Below are 22,928 nucleotides of genomic sequence, written 5' to 3' on the forward strand. Positions count from 1 at the left end.
TATTAAAGATTGAAAATAAAAAAACAATTAAAACATATTGAAAAAAACAATTAAAATATATGTTGTCATCCTGTTGGAAATGTTTCTAAATATTTATTAAAAATAATTTTTTTTCTTTTTTTCAATATATTTGGAAAGAGTCAAACAAATCTCAAAAAAAAAAAAAAAAAAACATGTTTTTGAAAATAATTAATAATCAAACATAGTAAATACTAAATATATACCTTCTGTATTTTCTTTTTCTCTCTCATTTTCTCACAACTTTCTCGGACAACCAAACATACCCTAATGAGAAGTTGAGTTTAACAGAGTCAGAGATGGGAACACTTGGCTGAGGAAGGAGAGCAAGAAAAGTGGGTCTTAAGGCAGTTTTGCATGTTGGCCACATGTAGTGCTCTTCCAATTGACACCTTCAACCCTTTCTTCTCTCCTATTTTCTCCCTATTTAACCAACCCCCCACACTCGTTTTCACTCTCTCTACCCCCACATGCAAACCCACAACCCAAACCAGAACTATTGATCCTCTTCTTCCTCCTCTCTCTCTCTCTCCTCTGGTTTTAGAGCTCAACAATGGCTTCTCTTCTTCAACTCAGTACCCTCTCCTTCTTTCTGGTTGCTCTCTCCATTTTTTTCACATCTACTCCAGTCCATTGTGATGGTAATTAATTTCTTTAATTTCATCTTCTTCTCTCTTTCGTATGACCTTTTTGTATTTATGGTTGAGAATGTCAAGTGTGGGTCATGGTATTCATTTCACTCTTGTCTTTTTCTTTTCTTTCTTGAGATGCAGCTGAGGATGACGACCTTCTTCAAGGCCTCAACAGCTACAGAACGGCCAGAAACCTCTCGACCCTGGTCAAGAACGACAAGGCGGAGTGCCTGGCGGAGGAGCTGGCCGGGGAATTAGAGCATCAGCCCTGCACCGCTACCGTCCCCGCCACCCCGCAGCTCCAGCTCGCCAACTACCCCAGCATCCTTAAGAAGTGCAAAATCGACATCAACTACACCAGAGACGGTGTCATCATGCAAGTCTGTGTCCCCCACAGGGTCCCAACCCTCGTCCTCACCAACTTCACCCAGTCTCACTACTCCAGGTACCTCAACGACAGCAAGTTCACCGGCGTCGGCGTCGGGTCAGAGGACGACTGGGTGGTGGCCGTCCTCAGCACCAATGGCATCGAAGGGAGCTTCAGTGGGGCTTCCAGGGCTGCCATGGAGCTGGGTTTGATGATGCTCAGCCCCTGCTTGGTGGCTTTGCTTTTGGGATTATTTGTTGGTATGGTGATCAACTGAGACTGATGGGGTGTTAGGGCTGTGTTTGGTTATTTAATCTTTTGTTTTTGTAGCTTTGTTTTTAGGTTGATGACCAGTTTTCAGTGTAATGTTAATGCGTTTTTCCCCCCTTAATTTCTTATGCATATGAATGGCAATATATGGAATTGCGAATTCTAGTATAGCAAAATTTGGATTTGGACAGTTGATTAAAGGTTCAAAAAACTAAGATTTAACATAAAGCCCGTACAAACGTGTATAGGTGGCCGTATAAGTAAGAGTAGTAAGAGTAGGAGTTTTGGGTCAAAATGGCCCATTTTTTCAAAAAATTGTAACATCTAATCACTTTTTTAAACTTATATTCAAATGGGCCTTTTTGATGCCACATAGACGTTATGTCATTAAAAAATATTTTTTTTCGTCATTTTAATGAAAGCCGCAATTGGCAATCACGACTTTATTTTTGAACTAAAACCGTAATTGGCAAACGTGGTTTCATTTTTGTATTAAAACTGCAATTGCTAAACACGGCTTCATTTTTTAACTAAAGTCGTAGTTGGCAATTGCGACTTTATTTTTGTACTAAAGTTGTAGTTGGCAACTGCGGTTTTATTTTTGTACTAAAGCCGCAGTTGTCAACCGCGGTTTCATTTTTTAACTAAAGCCGTGGTTGGCAACTGCCGCTTTAGTTAATTTTTATTTAAATTCATAAATTGTAATTTGAAAATATACTTAAATAATAAATTATTTATATTTAAATTTAAAATTCTAGTATTACTTCAACAAACATAAATTGCTAAATAGAAGATATTATAAATGAATATTTTATTTATTAATAAATTAATAATATTAAAATAATAAACTTATATAACATATAAATAATATATAAAATTGTATAATTTATTAATTTAAGATATTTAATTTGTTAATTTTTAAGATATTAATTTATTTGTATTATAATAAATTTATCTTTATCGAAATAATAGTATAACAGTTGATAACTGAGATTTCAATTATAATATTTTTTGGATATAACCAAATACAAAAGTCTTTTTAAAGAGAAAGTGTTTGTACTTTAAGAATCTGGCTTTTTTTAAATAAAAAAAAAAAAAGTGTTTACTCATATTTGAGAAGTTTTCTTGATATCAAGGCAAAAAAATTCTAGATGAGTATTTTATATTTAAGAGCCATTAAGACGAAATTATTCAAGATCTCTTTATCATAAAAAAATTATTTATTCAGTTTTTACTTTGAAATTGTTTATATCCAAAATCATTTTTTTCCTAGCAAACATGTTATATTCATGCAAGATACATCCGGTTTATGATAGAAACATTAAATTTAGATAACCAAAAAATATATTTAAATAACCATAAAATTTATAAAAATATTTATATAGTTAACAGAGCACGTTTCTCAGACCTCAATTCGTTACTTTTAAAAAACTAGTATTTTATATTATAACCTCAAATAGATGAGCGATTCATAACAATTCTTCTATAATAGTAGAACTTCTATCAAATACTTCACTTCAGTTTGAGAAAAATAAAATATTTTGAATGTTGAGGTCTTTCCTCCTTCAAAGACAAGGAATGAGTGTAAGTGAATGTATGGGTAGACTGACACAGAAATAAAACATCCTAAATTCAATCATATTAATGACAATGTGTTGTCTCACATTCAGAACAAGTAAAAGTTGGAGTCATCTTTAAGAACAGATTCAATCCAACATATCATCGGTTCAGCCAAGGTCACAACCACTTTACAAAACAGAATATCGCCAGATTTCTGAAACATGGCTTGAAGACTCACATTATCTCTATTGAGTCGGTCGAAATTCTTAGCAAACACATTCCCTATTCCACTCAAATTCTAAAAAAAGAAAAAAGAATTAAAAATCATTCAATTCAAATATGTTTATCATTATTTACAACTTTCATTTTTTTTTAAATCTGTTATCTATGGCTATTAATATTATTAATTAATGCCCCATAATAAATTCAAAAAATTCTTTTCAATTAATCCTAATTTTTTTCCCCTTAACTACAAAATCTTATAAGTTAATTTCGTATATATGATAATATCCTCATAAATCCTTTTATTATTTAAATATTATTGAATATTATATTTTTGTTATTTCCAAATTTAAATTAAAAATGCATTCTAATCTCTATGTGTAATGCATTTCCTACCCAAAGTCCAAACCAATTTGAACCTCTCCTAATCCGTTTCAAGCAACCGTTTCATACTACAAATTTACATAATTAACCCTATTTTTTTCTTTCATCTTTGAAAAATGATGGAGATGGATTTAATATATAAATAATATTATCATAAATCCTATTACTATTCAAATATTATATAAAATTAATTTGATTGAGAGTCATGACTCATGCACACACAAATATTAATCCTGGGATACCTAAAAAAATATTTAAAATATAATACAAATTTTAAATTATTGAAATAGAAATTGGATAATTTTTTGGTGGCCAACTGCTTATTGAAACAAAAGGTTATTGCAAACATGGACTTAAATACAAAAAAAAACAAACCCAGAACCTCCACTTTTTTAACCAACAACCATATTTTTCATGTTCATTTCCTTTTCTTGTTCTGTTTTTCAGAACATTAAAAACTCATTTTAATTAAGCCCAACAGCTGCAATGGGAGGCCTCAGTTTTCTGTGACAATAATTTACTCTCCTTGTAGCCAATTCTCACCAACCAAACGGAGCAACAAATGTAACACAATCAACACAGCCCATCTCACTTTTTTTTTCCATAGACGAGTAGCTCCTCAATACCGACATTGCAGGCCTAATCCTCCCCAACGACTGCCCCAAAACCTGATACAAACAGCCATCAATTCACCATAAGCACACTCCCTAACCAATCATTCACAACAATGGAAAAAAAAAAAATTCTAAAAACCAAGATTTTGAGATGGGAAAAAAAATGGGAAAGTGCCAAAAACTTTACATAAAATAAGCCAAAAAGAATATTAGGACTGACCTCAAACTTGATGCTTTGTGGCTCCAACATCTTTTTCAGTGGCCCATTGGTGGGGTTAGGGTTTAGAACAAAAAAATCACACACGGATGGGAAGAGAGAACGGCAGCACGGGAGAGAACAGCAGCACGGGGATGGAAATGGTAAAGTAAAAACAGTATAAAAATTTGATTTTGAGTTGATGTGGATTCAAGGGACCATTTTGAACAATAGTTTGGAAATGAGCTCATTTTCAATATTAAGTTCCAGCACAGGCTCATTTTGGCCCAAAAGTTTAAGAGTAGAGTAAACATTGGTAGATATGTATCGAATAAAAAAGACATCATCGATATGATCATTATCAATCATGTCATACATTTGTTTTCTTGGAAATCCAAAATTAAAATTTGACAGGCTTATTAGTAGGTGGGTAAATGTAAAGTTTAATACGATTTCTCATACACATATTTAACAGGGTTTTTTTGTAAGTTTGTAATAGTAATTTTAGCATAATATGATACCAACCCGTCTAATAATTTTGCTATTAATTTAGTTATATCTTTAAATTATTTAACTTATATTAGTAAAATACTTATATTTTGACACAACACAATCCCTACTTGTTGGAGTTCAACTCGGGTTTGAAGCCCAAAAGACCCATCCAAATTTAGTTAGGGCATACTTGGGTCGAACACGTTTGAAAAAGCCCGAAATGGCTCCCAAGCCCAAATTTAGGTGGGCATACTTGAGTTTGACAGATTCAGAAAAGCCCAAAATGGCTCAAGCTTGACTCGACCCAAATTTAGGTTGGGCAAGCTTGAGCCGCTGTTTATTTCCAAACCCATTTAAACTTCAACCCGATTGGATCTCGAGCCTGTTCAAAAAGACCAATCCAAAAGTTCATAATTAGGTTAAGAGTGTGTTTGATATTGATAGTGATTTTAAGAAATGTTTTTAGTTTTTTTAACATTTAAACGATAAAAACTTTTAAGTGTTATAAGTGATAGAAACGTTTTCTAAATTCATTATCAAATGGACTCTAGACGAATCAAAAAGTTTGTAATTAGCCAAGTTCATCCGATACCTTCAACAATTTAAAGTTACCCTTAACCTTTGTATATTACATTTGCTAATTTCACTTTGTAATTTATTATGTATTCTTGTTTCTCATGTCATTTCTAAATTTGCATTTAATTGTAGTGGATGTGAATGTATATTGTAATCATGTCATAAATATTATCCATGTCACTAACTGCAACAATCAATTTACACTTATACCCTTGATAAGGCAATGATATATGATGTAAAATTTGGAATTTTTTTTTTCATTTTGGTTGGTATTATCTTAAAATATTAAACATTTTAAGTATAGTTGATTTAGTTAACCATGTTAATATAAAATGGTAAATCTTTTAAAATTATTTAAGACCAGCAATATATGGCATACATATGGAGTTAATTTAACCTTTTTTTTAGATACAATCACTTATCGAAGATACTCATTAAGAGCTAAACAAACTCGTTTAGAACCTTTATTTCAGGCAATAACTTTTTTTCTTTCTTTTTTCATTTTAAGAAAATAACAAATAATTACCATGTCAAGGCCTCGAAAGGATCACTAACAAAATATTGTATTTAGATCATAATTTAGATTTCACATGAGACCAATCTTAACTCTTAATTCAATGACCCCATTTTTGTAAAGATACATATGACATGATATTATAATGACACTCATACCATATGAAGTGATTGTCACATGGTAGAGAAATGGTATCTTGAATCTTACAGTAATTAGAATATAAGATAATGACACTCATACCATATGAAGTGATTGTCACATGGTAGAAATGGTATCTTGAATCTTACAATAATTAGAAAATAAGAAAATAAATTAAATAAATGATATTGTCGTAGTTAAAGGTCTTCATTGTCATCATGGGAGTGGGACATGAGGGTTGTACATCTAAATAATTTCCAATCAAATTTGGAATCCATATTATGTAAGAAGACATTGTTTTTGTTAATTCGAATTGAAAGGTGATATAAAATCAGTCTATTGTCGACATCATATCCATAATTAGAGCATTCATCACAATTAGTAGCTCAAACTCCATATCAAAGTCACGATCGATATCGTCACTAGCATCAATATGCTATATAATTCATACCTATTTGTAACTCTCCCTTGTGATGTTATGAGAAATATCTATATATATAGGAAAACTTCGGATTACTAAATTACTTTTTTGAAATACTCAAGATAAAAAATAAAAGAAAACTAGTCATTTCACTGTTCAATTCTTTACCCCAAGTCATGAATGAAACCACATTAAAATCGAGAATTATTTCATTTCACAACACAAAAATCTTTCACATTTTTTTTTAATTTTTTGTTAGTGGTTTATATACAGTTTTTAGCAGTTCCAACTCCTAGAAATAGTTCCCTTTGATCTTTTATTTGGTTGGATCAACCTAACTTCAACACTCAACCAACTCCAATAATATATATATATATATATATATATATATATATATATATAATTAGAAAAAAATAAATAAATTGAACAAATGATAATACTATAATTAAAAACTTTGGTCATCATCATGAGAGTGGACACATGAGGGTCCTATATTTTAATGAATTCCAACCAAATTCCCCACAAGTGGGGACTTTGAACCTTGGGATGAAATAATAATGTTGAAATTTTATTTATTTATTTATTTAGGAGAATTAGCTTGTGGGTGTGTCTCATTCCACAATAACCCATGCCCCCTTTACTTTTTTGTTTTTGACTAGACCATGGTGGACATTGTGGTCCATTGGGATTTGGCTTAAGTTCATTTGTCACTAATCAATCCTAATAGTATGGCTTTGGTTATGAATTTTTTAGTGGGAAATTTTGAATCATGTATTTTTTATTTTAAAAAATGAAAAATATTTCTCATTTTCTCATTGGAAATAAATTTATTTATTTTTGGATCAAATTCTCATCCAATATATTTTTTAATAATAATTTTTTGGAATCAAATTTAATAAAAAAATTGTTTTAATTTGGGAATTTTGTTATAATTCATTAGTGGGCCAACCCGAATCCAGTTGGCTCAACTGGATTGTGGGTCCATTTTAAACTTTGCCAGCTGCAACTACAGTGAACGGCATGTGCGCACAAGCCTAACGTGCGCACCAAGCACCACCCACAAAAACGATACGTCAGAGAGAGGAACACCTTCAGGGCTTCAACCATGGCGGAGATTTCATCCGTCCACGACGGCGACGAGGGTTTTGGGGATTTCAAATTCGCCTCCTTCCCAAATCCGACCGTCCATTTCAATCAGATCAACGGCACAGATTTCACCGACGATGAATGGGGCGATTTCGTCGTACACCCACTCTCCAATGTACTCTCCCACATTCAGTCATCGTCCAACCCCTCCCAAACCGCAAAGCCCTTCGACCCTTTTGGTTTCTTCCCCAACGATTCAGCGAAGCCCTCCGAATCGGTGGTGAGCTGCGTGGACTCAGTGCCGACTCGATCTGAATCCGAGAAGAAACAGTGGGTTAAGCCTCAAGGTGCCTTGCCGTTATCGATCTTTGGGGAGGAGGAGGAGGAGAAGGAAGAGAAGGAATCTGATTCCTCCGAGCCCGCGCAGACCTTCGATCACAAACGAGTCGATTCTGCGAAGCACGGACCGAAGGTGGATCCGGTTGTTGGGATTAATGATATTCTTTCAAATTTGTACAGTCAGAATCAGCAGATCAAGGGTGAAAATGGGTCGCCTGCGGTCTCTAATGGGCGGAATTTGAACTCAAATTCGGATTCAAATGCGCTGCATGCGGATTTGGTTGATGGGGATGATGGTTTTGATGATGATGATGGATGGGAATTCAAGGGTGCCGTCTCTGAAAATTCTAAGGTAATGTTTCAGTACTTGTTGTTTATGATGGGTTGTGCATAAGATTGGGGGGAAGAAAAAGTTATAAAATTTTGAATGTGAATTATTTTGCGGTTCCCCTTATGCAGAAAAACTGAGACAAATATATATATAATTTATGTAGTTTTTGCTTTCTTTATGCTTGGTTGGTGTCAAACGTGAGGGAGAGAAGAAATTAAATTATTGGGCATTAAGGTGCTTTATAGTTAACCCCTTGCTCGGTTGTGAAGAATGTTGAGGAGCAAAAGAACTGCAAATTTTGAATAAGGACGTTGGAGCTCAGCTTTTATAGTTCACCTTTTTTCCTTTATCTTTCTTTTCTGAGAAAAATGAGGAGCAAAAAAATTTTCAAACTTCCAGCTTTCTGTTGTTTTGGTTTGGGAAAAAAAGGACCTACTGTGAGGTGAGCCAAATAGTTATGCTAGAGAAAACCTGAATGGATGTTTTTGAATAATAAAACAAACTAATGTTAAAAATTTTGAAGTTCTTTTCTAGTCCTGCCATTTTCTCCGGAACCAAATGAAGCATTAGAAAAAATATGATTGTTTTTTTTCCTGTTCATGTCAGGTACAAGTGGGTTCAGGATTATTAGGACTGGAAGTTGAGACAACAGCAAAGCAAGAAATGCAGGCGGGTATTGTTTAATTTTATATATTTGTATGTTGTTTGTGTTTTCATGATCAATTTGTATTGGAGAATTCAGTGTTGCGTGTGTATAATTATCCCTAAAAGAAATCAGTTGATCTATTAAGAATCTTGTTGCTACTTGTTTAGGGAGAGCATTTTGTCTGTAAAGCTGACATTTTCTTGGTTTAAATGTGATGGAAAAGGGCAGGAAAATCCTGATGGAGGCAAATACACATCTGGATTTTGCAATGCTTTGGATGGTTCTAGAGATTTCTTTGCTGCACCAAATGGGCTTTGGCAAGAAAGTCCTAACGGAGCCAAACGCATGTCTGGTTTTCACAATGCTCCTGATAGCTCGGGTGATTTCTGTGCTGCTTCAAATGGGCTTTGGCAGGAAAATTTTGAGGGAGCCAAATATGCATCTGGGTTTCACCATGCTCCTCATAATTCTAGTAGTTTCTTTGATGCATCAAATGTGCTTTGGCAGGAATCTGAGGGAACCAAAAACACATCTGGGTTTCACAATGCTCCTGATAATTCTAGTGGTTTCTTTGATGCTTCAAATGGGCTTTGGCAAGAATCTAGGGGATCTGGGTTTCACATTGCCTCTGGTAATTCTAGGGATTTGTTTGATGCATCAAAAGGGCTTTGGCAGGAACCTGAGGGAGCCAAACACGTAAGTGGGTCTCACAATGGTCATGATAGTTCTAGTGATTTCTTTGATGCATCAAATGAGCTTTGGCAGGAAAATCCTGAGGCATCAAAACAAGTATCTGGGCTTCACAATGCTCCAGATAATTCTGGTGTTTTATTTGCTGCATCGACTGAACTTTGGCAGGAAAATTCTGGAGGAGAAAATTACACATCTGGGTTTATCAATGCTCCAGATAGTTCAACTGATTTTTTTTCCATGTCAAATGGGCTTTGGCAGGAAAATGCTGAGGGAACCAAAGCCTCATCTGGGTTTCACAATGCTACAAATAGTTCTACTGATCCTTTTGCTGTGTCAAATGGACTTTCTTATGAACCTAGCAAATTGGATATTGGATTTGATTTCAAACCAACTCTTGGACAAAATGATACCATTGCAGATTCAAACTCTACAGGCAAGCTGATTGATAGTGAGAATGTGTTGAAGCCTTATCTGGGAGATGAAAATGTTGATCCTGATGAAAATTTTGGGGAATTTAAGGATGCGTTTTCTGAAACCGAGTTGAAGTATGAGGTGAATTAGCAATTTGATTTGATTTGCTTCTCTTGATTAATTATGCATCAGTTTTTAAGAAATGCTCTTATGTTCAAACTTTAATTTTGGTTATAGGAAGAGCAAAAGCTTGCTGGCATTTCTCATCCTGGGGTTCAAGTTCCCAACTTTGATGGTGGAATCCAGGTGGGTGATTCAATTGATTTGCTTCTATATTGTTACAAGATTATACATTGCACTTTATCAGATTCAAAATGTTCTACTTAGCATCCATAATGTATGCTATGTTAAAGATCAAAACGTGTAAAAGATGGGATGATTTTCCCAGAAGAAATGCCTTTCTTTTGATCTTCAATGATAATCTGTTTCTGCTTTTATCACGTGAATGCTTTTCCTTTACAACCACTACAGGTGGAACATAATAGGACACTCAGCCCAAGTAAAGGAAGCCTATCCTAGTAATTTGTGATCAAAACCACAACTTCGTCTAGGGCATACGATAAGTTATAGAAAACCATGTCTTCTCACAGGTTCTGCCATGGTCTTACCATTATCCTTTTAATCCCTTTTGGCCTTGCACTTGTCCGCTCAGTGCCTCCAACTAAAATCGTGGAATTCCGTTTTAGTTACACGGTTACTTCTATCGCATAGTTGTCATCTTGTTGTGATCTGGAGCTGCATCTAATGTTTCACGAATTCCTTCATTTCAAACTCAATGCTGCTTATTTACTTGTTTTGTTTATTGAAGCTTGTGTGATTGCATATCAAACACATGTTTCCAGTAGTGTGGAATTCTGCACTGATTCTGTATTTTAAATATTCTGGGTGATCTTATCTAAGATGTTGAATTTCTCTAACTGAAATAATAAACAAGCCCTATGACCATGCATAAAATGTCAATCCACAATTACTTCATGCCTGATGGGTCCTTGACCTTCTTCCATGTACATGGTGATTCTTGCTTATGAATTGTTGGATTTGTTATTAGCAATTGTATTTCATTGATAAACTGAATTTTGCTACACTAGGTCAAGCTTTGAACCCCAATTTTTTCTTCTTTTAGCTGTTTAACCATTTCACTGTCAACTTTCCAGGAAAATGAGGGAAAGCCAGTGAATCATAAAGGAGCTCTGCCCCTGTCTATGTTTAGCTATGGAGAACTGGAAACTGATGATTCTTTGAATCATCAAGATTTTTTGGCTTACAAGCCCAACTCCAATTCAAGAAATGACACAACCCTTCAGGCTTCTAATATATCTATTAATGATCTTATATCAAGTTTATACAACCAATCTGAGCCAAGCACATCTGTTGATTCTGCCCAAAAACCAAGTGAAAATGGGTTTAGTTTTGCTGAAACAGTGCTGGATTCTGATATAGTTAATGGTAGCGATGATTTTGATGACGATTCCTGGGAATTTAAGGATGCCTTTTCAGGAGCCAAAGCTGAAGATATGACTTCTGCTCATGGTGTTGATAATGCACATCAAAACTTTTCTACCAAAGTAGAGCTAAAGGATTATGTCAACTTCTATTTGAAATTGAAAGAGGAGTCATGCTTTGTTGCACTTTGCCATCTTGACAGTCTTAAGGTTGGTTCACCTCTTAATTTTTATGGATTTTCTCTGGCAGTGTATCATTAAAGGGACTAAATTTGTGAAATATGCTTTTTATTAGAAAGCTAAAACTGATGCTGCCCTGTCTGGTGAAGATGTGAAAGCAGTGGCTCTTGACAAGGAGATCAAGGTTGGTATTTGAACAGCTTCCTTTGATATTATTGTTATGTTTTTTAAATCCTCTGAGATCGGCACAAAAATGATGTTGCTAGTGTTGTTATTTCTAATAAATTTGTTTCTTTGTAAAATAAAACAAATTTTTGGGAAAGGACATGAGTAAATGGGCCATTGGTAGCATCATTACTTTTAGGAAGTTTGTTTCTTGTAAAGTTAAAGGGATCTGGGAAACATCAGAGACTGGATCTGGCTTCTGACTTCAGCCTCACTCCAATTTGTAATAATTTGAAATAAAATTCTCATTAGCCTTGCAGTAACCTTCGTAAGTAATAAGAAAATGTAGCCATTGCCATTGCTTTACGGTAGTTAATATCGGTCCCTTGTACACATGCATAACTTTTACTGCCTCTGTATTTGCACAATATTGTTGAATTACCTTTCTTTGCTTTCACAAGTGGAATTATTATATATATTACTCCATATTTTCTATGTGACAATTTCCCGTTGTAGGAAGCCTGCAAGGAATTGTCCCAAGAGAATATGCTCCCCAAAGAAGTCAATCCTGAGAATGGTCCACCAAGAAATATTTGCCTTGATGGATTTCTTGAAGATCTGTGTGGACCAAAGTTTCAAGTGCTTGAGTCTGAATATCACTTATCAAGAAGACTATCATTGGTATGTGACATTCTCATTGATCTGTGATGAACTTCTTCACCATTAAATCTATTTATTATTCTTTGGCATGTCAATTTTCTGGCCAATTTTTATCATGGACCTATTTATGGCAGGTGAATAGAATAATTCTTCTTTTTTGTGAGAACTTAATGAACTACTTATTAAAGAAATAATCACCTGCTGTCACTCTGTTCAAATTAGTGGTATATATATGCAATATTGATGTTCAGTTTGAGGAGCTTTTCCCCTGTTAACGTATGCTTTGCATGAAGTTACACATACTGAATCTATGAAGACGATGAGTGTTAATAGGAAAAAGAGAGACATAGCTAATGCCTATATCTGCTGTCCGTAAATTCTATTTGAGTTTTTATTTTGTTTTACTGTCTATTCTGTGATTAATTATCTCATGCTTTTCAAGTGACCATGCGACACATCCTGCTGATACACATTTAGTGAATGGCTTATTGTGGATTAGACTTTGTAAGGTACATGGATATTTGTTTTGATGGTCACCAACATTCTTGTTAGCATGCACAATATTTTTATGAGAAGTCAATGGTTTGGGTTTATCAGGATTCTTGGCTTGATACCACTTAACCACTTAATGTAAATTGTTTATTGTCATGAATAGGCAGAGAAGGATTTGAGGTCAGCAGTTGAACTCTTTAAACATGCTACATCAATACTAAAGATTCTCATGTTGGGATCGATGGACGAGGTGACCAACTATGTTTCCACATGGTCTAGAATGATCTCTGTTTGTGCTCAAGAGTTGAAACAGGGTGCCTTTATTTGGAAGCAATCATTGCAGAAGAATGTTCACAATCAAATACTATTTGAACCTCGAGGTATTGCATAGTTCTAGAATTACTATATTAATGCTACAGTGTCTCAACTGTCAAATACAGATTTGACATTGCTACTGCTTCATTCTCCCCTTTGCTGCCGCCCCCTCACCCCCCCTTGGCAGCAGGAGGCAGGTCTTGAAAGCAATGTAAAAGAAGGGCTACCTCATCTGTTAACTTTGATTTTGATTTTATTAACTTTGTGAATGAATGCAGGCCAGAAGTTTATTCTTGCCCTTGGAGAGATTTACAGAATAGTCAAAGTTCTTGGTGCCTCGGCCAGACTTTTCAAGCTATGGGTATTGTTAAGTTCTGCAAAAGTTGACATATTTGTTCTTTTGGAGGAATGTTCTACCATATGGTCAAGTTCAGGACTTGAAGACGCTCTCCACTGTATATGTGATCCAGTTGGTTTTGAATATGATGCGACTGTCCAGGCATTACTGGCATCCATCAAACATGTTCATGATCTTGATGTGCTCCCTCTTCAAAACCACATCTTTGCTCAACAAAAACCTATTTGTCAGCTGTCATTGCTAACACCAGAAATGGTGCCTGGTAAGTGGATCTCTGGAGAGTCTTCGAGTTAGACCAGATAGGAAAAATACCCGCCCCTTTCATCTGTTTCAACAATCTTGGTGGGCAGATGATTCATGGCCAAAAATTGTCCCTCAGATTATGCTAACCACCCAATTAGATTTTGATTCTGGCATATGAATTTTTGACCTCTCAAATCATAATGAAATTTCAGAGGTCATAGAGGTTGACCCTTATTGAAATTAGAAATGTCAATTTTCTCACCTGGACAAATTTGAAAAGAAATTTAAATTTGATATTCCATCTTTGGATCCATGGTGAAGAATGCAGTAGGTTAGACAGCTTCATTTAATGAGGTGAGAATTTTTGGCCTAGAAATTCTTTTACTGGAATGTACCAGGACAGGAGAATCATTATGTTCAGGCTGCCTAAACCAGAAATGAAGCAGATAACAATCTATAAACTTGTTTTAGAATATCCTGAAAACCTTATGCAGATACCAAACTTGTCGTCTAAGTTTCTGTTGTTTCTCCTGAACCAGGTATGAAAATGGTGGCTTGGAATGGGAATCACTACTTTCTGACACTAGCTAATTTGTGGGCAAATCTGATTAGTTCTGATCCTCCTAAGTTGCCAGACCTACAAACTGGGTGAGGGGGAAGAATCAAGCAGAAAAGTTTGGGAAGTACACACCTTTATAAGCTCTTCAGCGAAATCATGGAAAATGTTGGGAAGGTTTTGTTTAGAAACTGTGTGGCTGAGATTACAACACAATCCGATTCTTTTCCTCAAGCACAAGCCCTGTACAGGCATTCATCAAGGTTTCAAAACTGGAAGGTTCGGTCATGGGATGGGCAAGACCACAGAACAACAATTACAAACCCAGATGGCCATGCTGCAGCTCGGCTCTTTCAGGCCATGCATCCAATTCAATCCTTGTTTCTTCGTTTCGCATTCTTTCTGTGGGAGGTGTAGCATAGCATGGTGTGAATGAATGTACAGGTGTTGTATTATCGTCCGAATTTAGTCTTGTATGATGATTTGGAGCTGGGTGATTTGATATAAGCACCCATTTTATACATAGAACAGAACTATGAAAGAACAGAGGGCATTCAATCCACAGACCCTCTCCCCCCACCCCTCCCCCTTGGCCCTTTTTCTGTTATTGGCTTTGCATATTCAGAGTTACAAAGAGAATAATGAGAAAGATTTTTTGGTTTGTTAATGTGCCCCCTGGTGAGAATTTGTAGAGTTCTTCAATGACCTTTTTCATTCTGATTTAGGATTCTGGAGATTGGGATTCAATTTATCAGTTTTTTGTCAGTGGGTTTCTTTTTCAGCAAAAATCCTCTTCAATTCCTGAATGCTTTGCATTACTTCTGCAGTGGATTGATGAAAAGGAGAAAATTTTTCTTCTTTTCTATTTGTGTTTGAACTTGGATGTTAGCTTCTCCCCATGAGCAGCATTGCGAGTTTATTTTGAAATTAATTGATTAGAAGGTATAAAAATATCTTATATTTATAAATCTAACATCTTCCATTTTTTTTTCTTGAGAAGTGAGTTGTTTTTGACATAAATACCTTTCAACATATTGATTAGTTGCCTATGTGTTTTAAAAGAAGGTTATTTTACAAGAGAAAAGTGAGGACATTTTTGTTTAAAACGGTATCATTTTGGTTGAAAAAAGTTGAGAGTTAAATTTACAAAATAAGGATGATTTCATTAGGGTTGCAACTTGATAGGATTAATGACTAATCAACCCTAACCCAAATTAAAAAATAATTAATTTAAACTTAACTAAAAACCAAATTCTAACCCGTCTCGTCCAACGTTGCCCATCAAAAGGCACATGGATGTCCCTTCTCCCATGTAATGAGTGCCCTTCCCACGCACTCCGTCTTGTCTTGGCTCACTGAGGAACCCTCAAGCCCTTAAACGAGCATGTTGCCTTAAAAAAATGTGTCAATGGCCAACGTCACGACTCACCCCGAAGGCTCACCATCGCTCGGTTGAAATGATACTTCAAGGCGCCCCATGCGGCTCGTCCACCACGGGTTTTGCTTGTTGCTCTAATGATTCATGATAACTTGACATATTGCATGACCACCGTGCCGACGACGCATCATTCAAATTTTTGCCCTATCAACTTTCGAAGGTACTTAACTTGAATCCAATCCAACCACATGTTTCTAAGTTCAAGTTGAATTCAAGTTATTCAAGTTAGATTGGGTTGATCAAGTTGGTCGAATTACACTGAGTTGATCAAGTTATATATTTTAAAATTCATTTATAATTTTTTAAAAAAATTTTTTTTTTTAATATATTTATATAAAAATTTAAATAGTAAATGAGGTAAAATTCAAGATAACAATAAAAGAATAAACATAAATTTATAAATGAATTTGATTTTTTTTTTAAAAATGAATATTATTTTATAGAATAATATATATATATATATATATATATATATATATATATATATAAACATTAATTCAAATTCAGGTTAGAGTTGACGTTTATTTAAACTTTAGTCTGAATTCAATCCAAATTAAATTTGGGTTGAAAAAACCTAATTTAAGTCGAACTCGAGTATTTAAAGTAATCGTTCAAATGTTAGATTCGTCTAAGTGATATAGATCATATTTACCTACAATTTTTAAAATGAAAAAATAAAATTCCGTGGCTCAAGACCTACCATGAAAACAATGAAAGAGTTCATCTGGGTCCATAGAATGTGAAATCAATCAAAAGGTGGAGAAAAGTTGGGTAAAATAAAAAGAATGATTATTTAGGGTTTAAAATATTTTGATTTGTGATCAAGTAAGGTTGACCAGTGTGAGTGTGAATCAGTCAAAACCCACCTTTAGAGTGGCTTGTAAGTCACTTTCCCAATCCACAATGTTTCAACTTTCTTTTGCCTTCCTCGTCACCCTCCATGGCCTCCACTGCTCAAAGTTTTCGTTGTAAAGAAATAATTTTTTTTTGTTAAATTCTTTAATAAAATTGGTGATGAGGTGTCAAACAGTGGGCCCATGTTAATGGATCTAATGGGCAGGAAAATTGGGTGCATATTTTTAAATTTTGGAAAATTGGTGATGAGATGGCATAGACCACTAGAATGGATTCAATGGGCAGAATATTGGGTGCGTATTTTTTAATTTTGTAAAATTGGTGATGAGGTGGCAAACTGAGGGCCCATTTGAATGGATCCAATGGGCAGGAATGTTGGGTGCGTGGATGCCCAGTTGGCTATAAGCTTAGAGTCTCAGCTAGGGTTTTGGGCTCAAAGGGAGGAAACCACATCACTGCTGCGTCGCCTTCTTCTTCATCATCGGCGCCTCCATTTTCATCTTCCTTATTCTAGAGAGAGAAGCTAGAGAGAGAAAGAGGAAGAAATGTTGGACATCAACCTCTTCAGAGAAGACAAGGGCCACAACCCTGAAATCATCCGCGAGTCCCAACGACGTCGTTACGCCAACGTTGATCTCGTCGACGAAGTCATCCACCTCGACAAAGAATGGCGCCAGCGTAATCCTCTCCACTTGGATCTCCTTTCTTTTTATCAATTTGCTTTTGGGTTTTCTGGATTCCTGTTTGTGTCCCTGGAAATCAAGTTATTTCCAGAAAAGCTAAAAAAGATCAACTTGAATTGTGGAAACGCATTTTTGTTTATTTATTTATTTTTGATTTGGTTGCTTAGGTCAATTCGAGTATGAGAATCTCCGTAAGGAGTTCAACAAGATCAACAAACAAGTTGCTAAGCTCAAAATTGTGAGTGTCTGCTTCTTTTTTCTTTTATCTTTTTGTCATTTTCAATGGGTGATTTTTTGGGGTTTATTAGTAGTATGAACTGAATTAAATTTTTCCTTGTGATTCCAATTATAGAAAATGTTCAATTTTTTTAGAATGATCTTCATCTGTTGTTAGGGGTTTAGATGTAAGCCTGATCAATTTCTGATCTTGGTCTGTACTTAGGGTTGGACTGGGCACATGGAATTAGTATTAGGTATTAGGCTGCTCTAATAATGGTTCTATGGAAATAAGCCCATAAATCAAAGACTGTAATGTAAATACGGTTCTAAGAAAGTTTGTTATTGAATTAAAACACTCATTTAACCTACAAATATGATATATCTACGGAAAATTTAACATTTCAGTGACACTGACACAGTATTGTCCTGTCCAATATGCCAATTGCCATATGTCTATGTATCCAACTGGTGTATCCAACAAAGGAAAAGCAGAAAAGAAATACTGGTTCATTGTGAGTGGCCTTAGAATCTTGTTGGACATGCTATGCCAGAATCAGTTTCTGTAGCCTTGATGTCCTGTGAAATCTTATTCTGCATGACCAAAGGCAATCTGACTAAAAAGTACCTTATCTATATTTTATAAAAGTTGTTATGTTGAATTTCCATGTTTTATGGTTTGATTATTGTAGTTTGTTTGTTGTGAAACTAAATTATTGAATTGGTTTGAAAAAAGTCTGGTGAGGATGCAAGTGAAATGATCAAGAGCACAGATGAGAACAAGAGGTTAACTGCCAAAAAAGAAGCTGAAGTTCAGGAGGCTTTAGCAGCACTGAACTCAAAATTGGAAATAATTGGAAATCTTGTTCATGATTCAGTTCCAGTGAGCAACGATGAGGTATACAAATCGATAGATTTTAGTTCATTTTAAGCTATTAATTCTAATGCAAAATCTTTGTTTACTCTAACTTCTTTTTTATTTTATAAATTCTGGTAGGCAAATAATGCTGTTATTCGGTCATGGGGTGAGAAAAAAGTGGAGCCAAAACTAAAGAATCATGTTGAGCTTGTTGAACTTCTTGGAATTGCAGATTTGAAGAAAGGTATTAATTAAAGTCTCTATTCAATCTCACACATAATCTGAAGTTCTGTACTTGTATGCTGCCTCTAGCTCCTCATGGATGCATTCATTTGAAGTTGTATGTAACTTATTGATGATGCAAATACACTTGAAATTTGCAGGTGCTAATATAGCAGGGGGTAGAGGTTTCTACTGAAAGGAGATGGTGTACGTCTTAATCAAGCCCTCATCAACTTTGGTCTTGATTTTTTGGAGAAAAGGGGATATACAGCATTGCAAACTCCATTCTTCATGAGAAAAGATATCATGGCAAAGTGTGCTCAATTAGCACAATTTGATGAAGAACTTTACAAGGTAACACTAACATATTATTAAAGAGATAATAACTAAAGTGGGACCATATAAATTTTATGACTATATTCCATATAAAAATACATCTTATGACTTACAAAGTAAGAAGCAGTTTGTTCTTTTACTTCACATTTCTGCTAGGGCTGTAAAATATTTTAGAGGCTTGTGAGCCCATCCATTAGAATTATTATAAAAGTGACCATATGTTGACAAATTTACACAATGGTTTAGATTAGGTTTGTCAACATTGATGAATTGAATGAAGATTGCTCTTTGTAGAAGGTATCTTGTCCAACTAGTGAAGGTATCTTGAATATTATTATGTTTGTTCACCAAGCTCAAGCCAACTCCGCCTTAATCCCAATACCTTTGTGTTGGATCAAGCAGAAGGGAAGGGGAACCTTTAAAATGTCCTTTGCTTTGATTGTTTGGGTTGTAAGTATGGCTGGAATGGGATGGGTAGGATGTGGCCTTTTTACTGAATCATGTTTCTCCACCTGAACTGAATTTGAATTGTGGAGCAAATAAATGGTATTTTTCAGCTACATCAAGCAAATCCTTTCTTCTCAAGTACTGTTGCCTTGTGATTATGATTTCTTTAATTTCAGTTTTATTAAAACAAGAGTACTTGCACTAGTGCCTTATTCCAACTCTTCTTTTTAGATTAAAGAAAGATAACAGCACGCTTATATTGAAACTATTTTTCCCACTATAACGTGGGCCTGACTGATTTAGTTGGTGTTTAATAGGTAACTGGTGAGGGAGATGACAAATATCTGATTGCAACAGCCGAACAACCCCTCTGTGCTTATCATTTGGATGATTGGATACATCCTTCCCAGTTACCCTTAAGGTAAACCCCACTTGTGAACCCTATTTGTCTCACAGTATCTACAAAAGAATGGGGGTTCATATTACATGTTTTCGCAGATATGCTGGATATTCATCTTGTTTTCGTAAAGAGGCTGGATCGCACGGTCGGGATACTTTGGGAATATTCCGAGTTCACCAGTTTGAGAAAGTGGAGCAGTTCTGCATTACCAGCCCAAATGGAAATGACTCTTGGGACATGCATGAGGAAATGATTAAAAACTCAGAGGACTTTTACAAGATGGTACAAGAATTCTTCATTTCCATCAGAACAAGATTTTTAGTTTGCCTTTTTTTCTTATGTTGCTTTATTTAACAAAAAAAAAAGACAAACAACTATAATTAATTTTCTTCTAAATGTTCATGATTCGGTTTCTCTAGGGAACCTATATGGGTAATTTGAATTGCTCTTAACCTCATACATGTCATGATTGATTAGGCAACCAGTTTTCACCATTTGTTCTCTATTTTCTCTCCTAGTGAACAAAATTCAAAGATATATTTGGATAAATGAATGCAGAAGTTCTAAGCTGTACTGTTTCTGCCATTTTAGATGAAAGAAATGTATCTGCTCTTGTGATATGATGATTATTCCTTAGTGAAGAATGCCCTTTTTTCCACCCTTGAATGTAACTCCATTTCCTCTATTACAGCTAAACATTCCCTATCAAGTTGTTGCCATTGTTTCTGGTGCCTTGAATGATGCAGCTGCAAAGAAGTATGATTTGGAAGGATGGTTCCCTGCATCCCAGACTTACAGAGAGCTGGTCTCGTGTTCAAATTGTACGACTACCAGTCCAGAAGATTAGAAATTCGATATGGACAGAAAAAGGTTAGTCCTGTTTACTTATTCTTATTAAAAATTTAATAAGCTGTACGCCATCGCATGCTGCCTCTATCAATAATAGAAGTGCCAGGCAAATAACAGTTGGATGCATAAGTTTTATATTGGAAAAGAATTGATAGGAATTATGGTAAGGTCAGTATAATATTTATCCAAAAGAAAAATGGTAAGGTCAGTATAGTATCTCATATCTCTGAGGTGTCTTAACCAACCAAATTTCATCATCTATACCTATTTTGTTTCAATCATTCCTCTTTGATTTGCTTCTCTTGGTTCATTCAAGACAGCTCTTCTTTAATTGATCTTTGACTACAGTGATTGTTTTAAACCCTTTTCCAAAATATTTTAAGTGATCCAAATAGAGATGAGGGGAAAATGGAAAGAAATGAAAGAAAATTTGCATATGTTACATGGCACTTAGCAAAAAATGAAAGTTTGTATAATAAGATATGTTATTGTCTCCAATTTGCATGATGCTTTATTCCTTTATTTGTTAAAATCATACTTTGATGGCATGCTTGGCACTCCCAACTCCATGTATGGAGGAATCTCTATTTTCCAATTTTTTTTATTGTGCTTGTAATTGTGTTTGGTTGCAGAGCAATGAGCAGATAAAGCAATATGTTCACTTGTTGAACTCTACCCTCACAGCAACTGAGAGGACCATCTGCTGCATCCTTGAGAACTACCAGAAGGAAGATGGTGTTGAGGTACCAGAGCCTTTGCGACCGTTCATGGGTGGAAAGACCTTCCTACCTTTCCAGACCAGCCCAGCAACAGAAGCCAAAGGGAAGAAATCCAAGGCCTAGATTCTCTCTTAAATTCACCATTACAACATTAGATTTAATGCCCCCCCACTTTCACCTCCACCCAAAGTGAACAATACAGTTGAAATCCTAAATTAATGGAGTCATGTGGACTTCAACAGTTGATTGATGTGTTGCTAAACTGTAACCCATATTTAAGGTCAATACTGTTGGAAAGGGGTAGGAATCAAAATAGTATTTTGCCACTCATTCATATGTATCTGGGTGTGTGATTTTTTTTTCCTTTTATATTGTTGGAACTTTTCCATTTGAATGTTGTATTAAATGACAATCATTCATCATCTTGTGCCTTTAAGTATTCCAGTGTCAGCCATTTTTCTCTTAATACCAACCTGTACAACATCTTATGACTGGTTCAAAACTGAGTACTTCCCACTTTGTTGTAGCCAGTCCATTGAACTTCCCCATTAGAAGGAATAAGTCAGTCTGACCCAAAATTTGGGTATTAGTACTTCCCACATCTTATGCCTAGTTCAAAACTGAGTATTTTGACTCAAAAGAAAACAGAAAATCACTGTTACTTGGGTATTAGTGTTGTAGTTGGAACTATGCAAAATTTGGATTGATATGCCTCTGTTTGAACTTTGAGGAAATGCAAGCATCTGCAGATGAGAATAAAAGTGGCAGGAATCTATATCTACCTGTTATATAGAAAAGTTGTATGCATCTGCAGATAGAGAATATAAGTGGCAGGAATCTATCTTGCTGTTGTATGAAAAGTTGTATGGATGTCATGATTGAGGAGGTATGAGTTCCATTTTTTTCTTCTGTGTAAATTCCCTCTAAAACTCAATTATTAAGGCACGATCTCTGCATGGTAAACAAGGGAGTACTGACAGTGGTTTTTTTTGGCTTTTGGTTGTAAACATATGGGCCTACTAGTATGCATCAATGTAGCTATTATGAGAAACAAGAATGCTTAACACATGGATTCATTTCTAGAGGTCACACTCTGACAGGGTTTCCTAGATTTAAAGGTTTTGATAGAAAGCTACTGGTCTCCTACCTACTTCAGATGGAAGGATTGCATTATCAACATGTCAAGGCATCATCCAAGCATTGATATGAATGAATGTCGCTTTCCAGATTGCAACACTAACTTCATTTCTGTTGATCCTGCTTGGGAACTTCATTCACTGACATGGATCCATCCAACAACATCAGGAAGAGTATCCATCCATTCATCCCATCAAGCGATAATTTTCATGAAAACCCGGATCGCTGCCCTCCTTAAGAGGGTAATGCACCTTGATGGTGAGCTTGATCATGCTTCACCACCAAAAACATGGAATTGGTCGAGGAGATCAATTTTGGTGGATAGAGTTGGAGGCTTGTCAAGACAAGAAGTGTCCTAACACCAAGGGCAGGTTGGGTTGAATAGA

At 35.3% G+C, this 22,928-nt stretch overlaps 3 protein-coding genes across 5 annotated transcripts; all 3 read left to right on the forward strand.

The window, feature by feature from the left end:
- Positions 1 to 482: 482 nt before the first annotated feature.
- Positions 483 to 1,447, forward strand: LOC117931311 (uncharacterized GPI-anchored protein At3g06035-like). Of its 2 annotated transcripts, none has more exons than XM_034852259.1 (2): positions 483 to 659; positions 786 to 1,447. In XM_034852259.1, the coding sequence occupies exons 1-2, from the start codon at positions 572 to 574 to the stop codon at positions 1,292 to 1,294; spliced, it is 597 nt and encodes a 198-aa protein (XP_034708150.1). In that variant the 5' UTR covers positions 483 to 571; the 3' UTR covers positions 1,295 to 1,447. The 2 variants fall into 2 exon arrangements, with proteins under 2 accessions (XP_034708150.1, XP_034708151.1); XM_034852260.1 differs by having other exon boundaries at positions 792 to 1,447.
- A 6,035-nt stretch (positions 1,448 to 7,482) lies between these two features.
- On the forward strand, positions 7,483 to 15,146 carry LOC117930412. Of its 2 annotated transcripts, none has more exons than XM_034851066.1 (10): positions 7,483 to 8,181; positions 8,767 to 8,833; positions 9,030 to 10,051; positions 10,148 to 10,216; positions 11,125 to 11,622; positions 11,708 to 11,776; positions 12,274 to 12,438; positions 13,073 to 13,289; positions 13,503 to 13,844; positions 14,365 to 15,146. In XM_034851066.1, the coding sequence occupies exons 1-10, from the start codon at positions 7,510 to 7,512 to the stop codon at positions 14,475 to 14,477; spliced, it is 3,234 nt and encodes a 1,077-aa protein (XP_034706957.1). In that variant the 5' UTR covers positions 7,483 to 7,509; the 3' UTR covers positions 14,478 to 15,146. The 2 variants fall into 2 exon arrangements, with proteins under 2 accessions (XP_034706957.1, XP_034706958.1); XM_034851067.1 differs by having other exon boundaries at positions 8,767 to 8,829; positions 9,035 to 10,051.
- Positions 15,147 to 17,104: 1,958 nt separating this feature from the next.
- On the forward strand, positions 17,105 to 21,844 carry LOC117931425 (serine--tRNA ligase-like). Its single transcript, XM_034852422.1, is given in 11 exon segments — positions 17,105 to 17,352; positions 17,525 to 17,595; positions 18,310 to 18,471; positions 18,571 to 18,676; positions 18,816 to 18,842; positions 18,845 to 19,008; positions 19,755 to 19,858; positions 19,936 to 20,119; positions 20,529 to 20,658; positions 20,661 to 20,707; positions 21,319 to 21,844. Coding segments are annotated over 11 exon segments (1,338 nt in total). The 5' UTR covers positions 17,105 to 17,219; the 3' UTR covers positions 21,529 to 21,844.
- Positions 21,845 to 22,928: the final 1,084 nt, after the last annotated feature.

This window comes from Vitis riparia, chromosome 14, assembly GCF_004353265.1.
Source record: "Vitis riparia cultivar Riparia Gloire de Montpellier isolate 1030 chromosome 14, EGFV_Vit.rip_1.0, whole genome shotgun sequence".
NCBI lineage: Eukaryota > Viridiplantae > Streptophyta > Magnoliopsida > Vitales > Vitaceae > Vitis > Vitis riparia.

Excerpts from the sequence above, each read along its gene's own strand:
- LOC117931311 (XM_034852259.1), top strand. The coding sequence starts at position 572 with ATGGCTTCTCTTCTTCAACTCAGTACCCTCTCCTTCTTTCTGGTTGCT. Across the intron at positions 660-785 it reads TACTCCAGTCCATTGTGATG|ATGCAGCTGAGGATGACGAC; the intron begins GTAATTAATTTC and ends TTCTTTCTTGAG.
- LOC117930412 (XM_034851066.1), top strand. The coding sequence starts at position 7,510 with ATGGCGGAGATTTCATCCGTCCACGACGGCGACGAGGGTTTTGGGGAT. Across the intron at positions 10,052-10,147 it reads AAACCGAGTTGAAGTATGAG|GAAGAGCAAAAGCTTGCTGG; the intron begins GTGAATTAGCAA and ends TTTTGGTTATAG. Across the intron at positions 13,845-14,364 it reads AACACCAGAAATGGTGCCTG|GTATGAAAATGGTGGCTTGG; the intron begins GTAAGTGGATCT and ends CTCCTGAACCAG.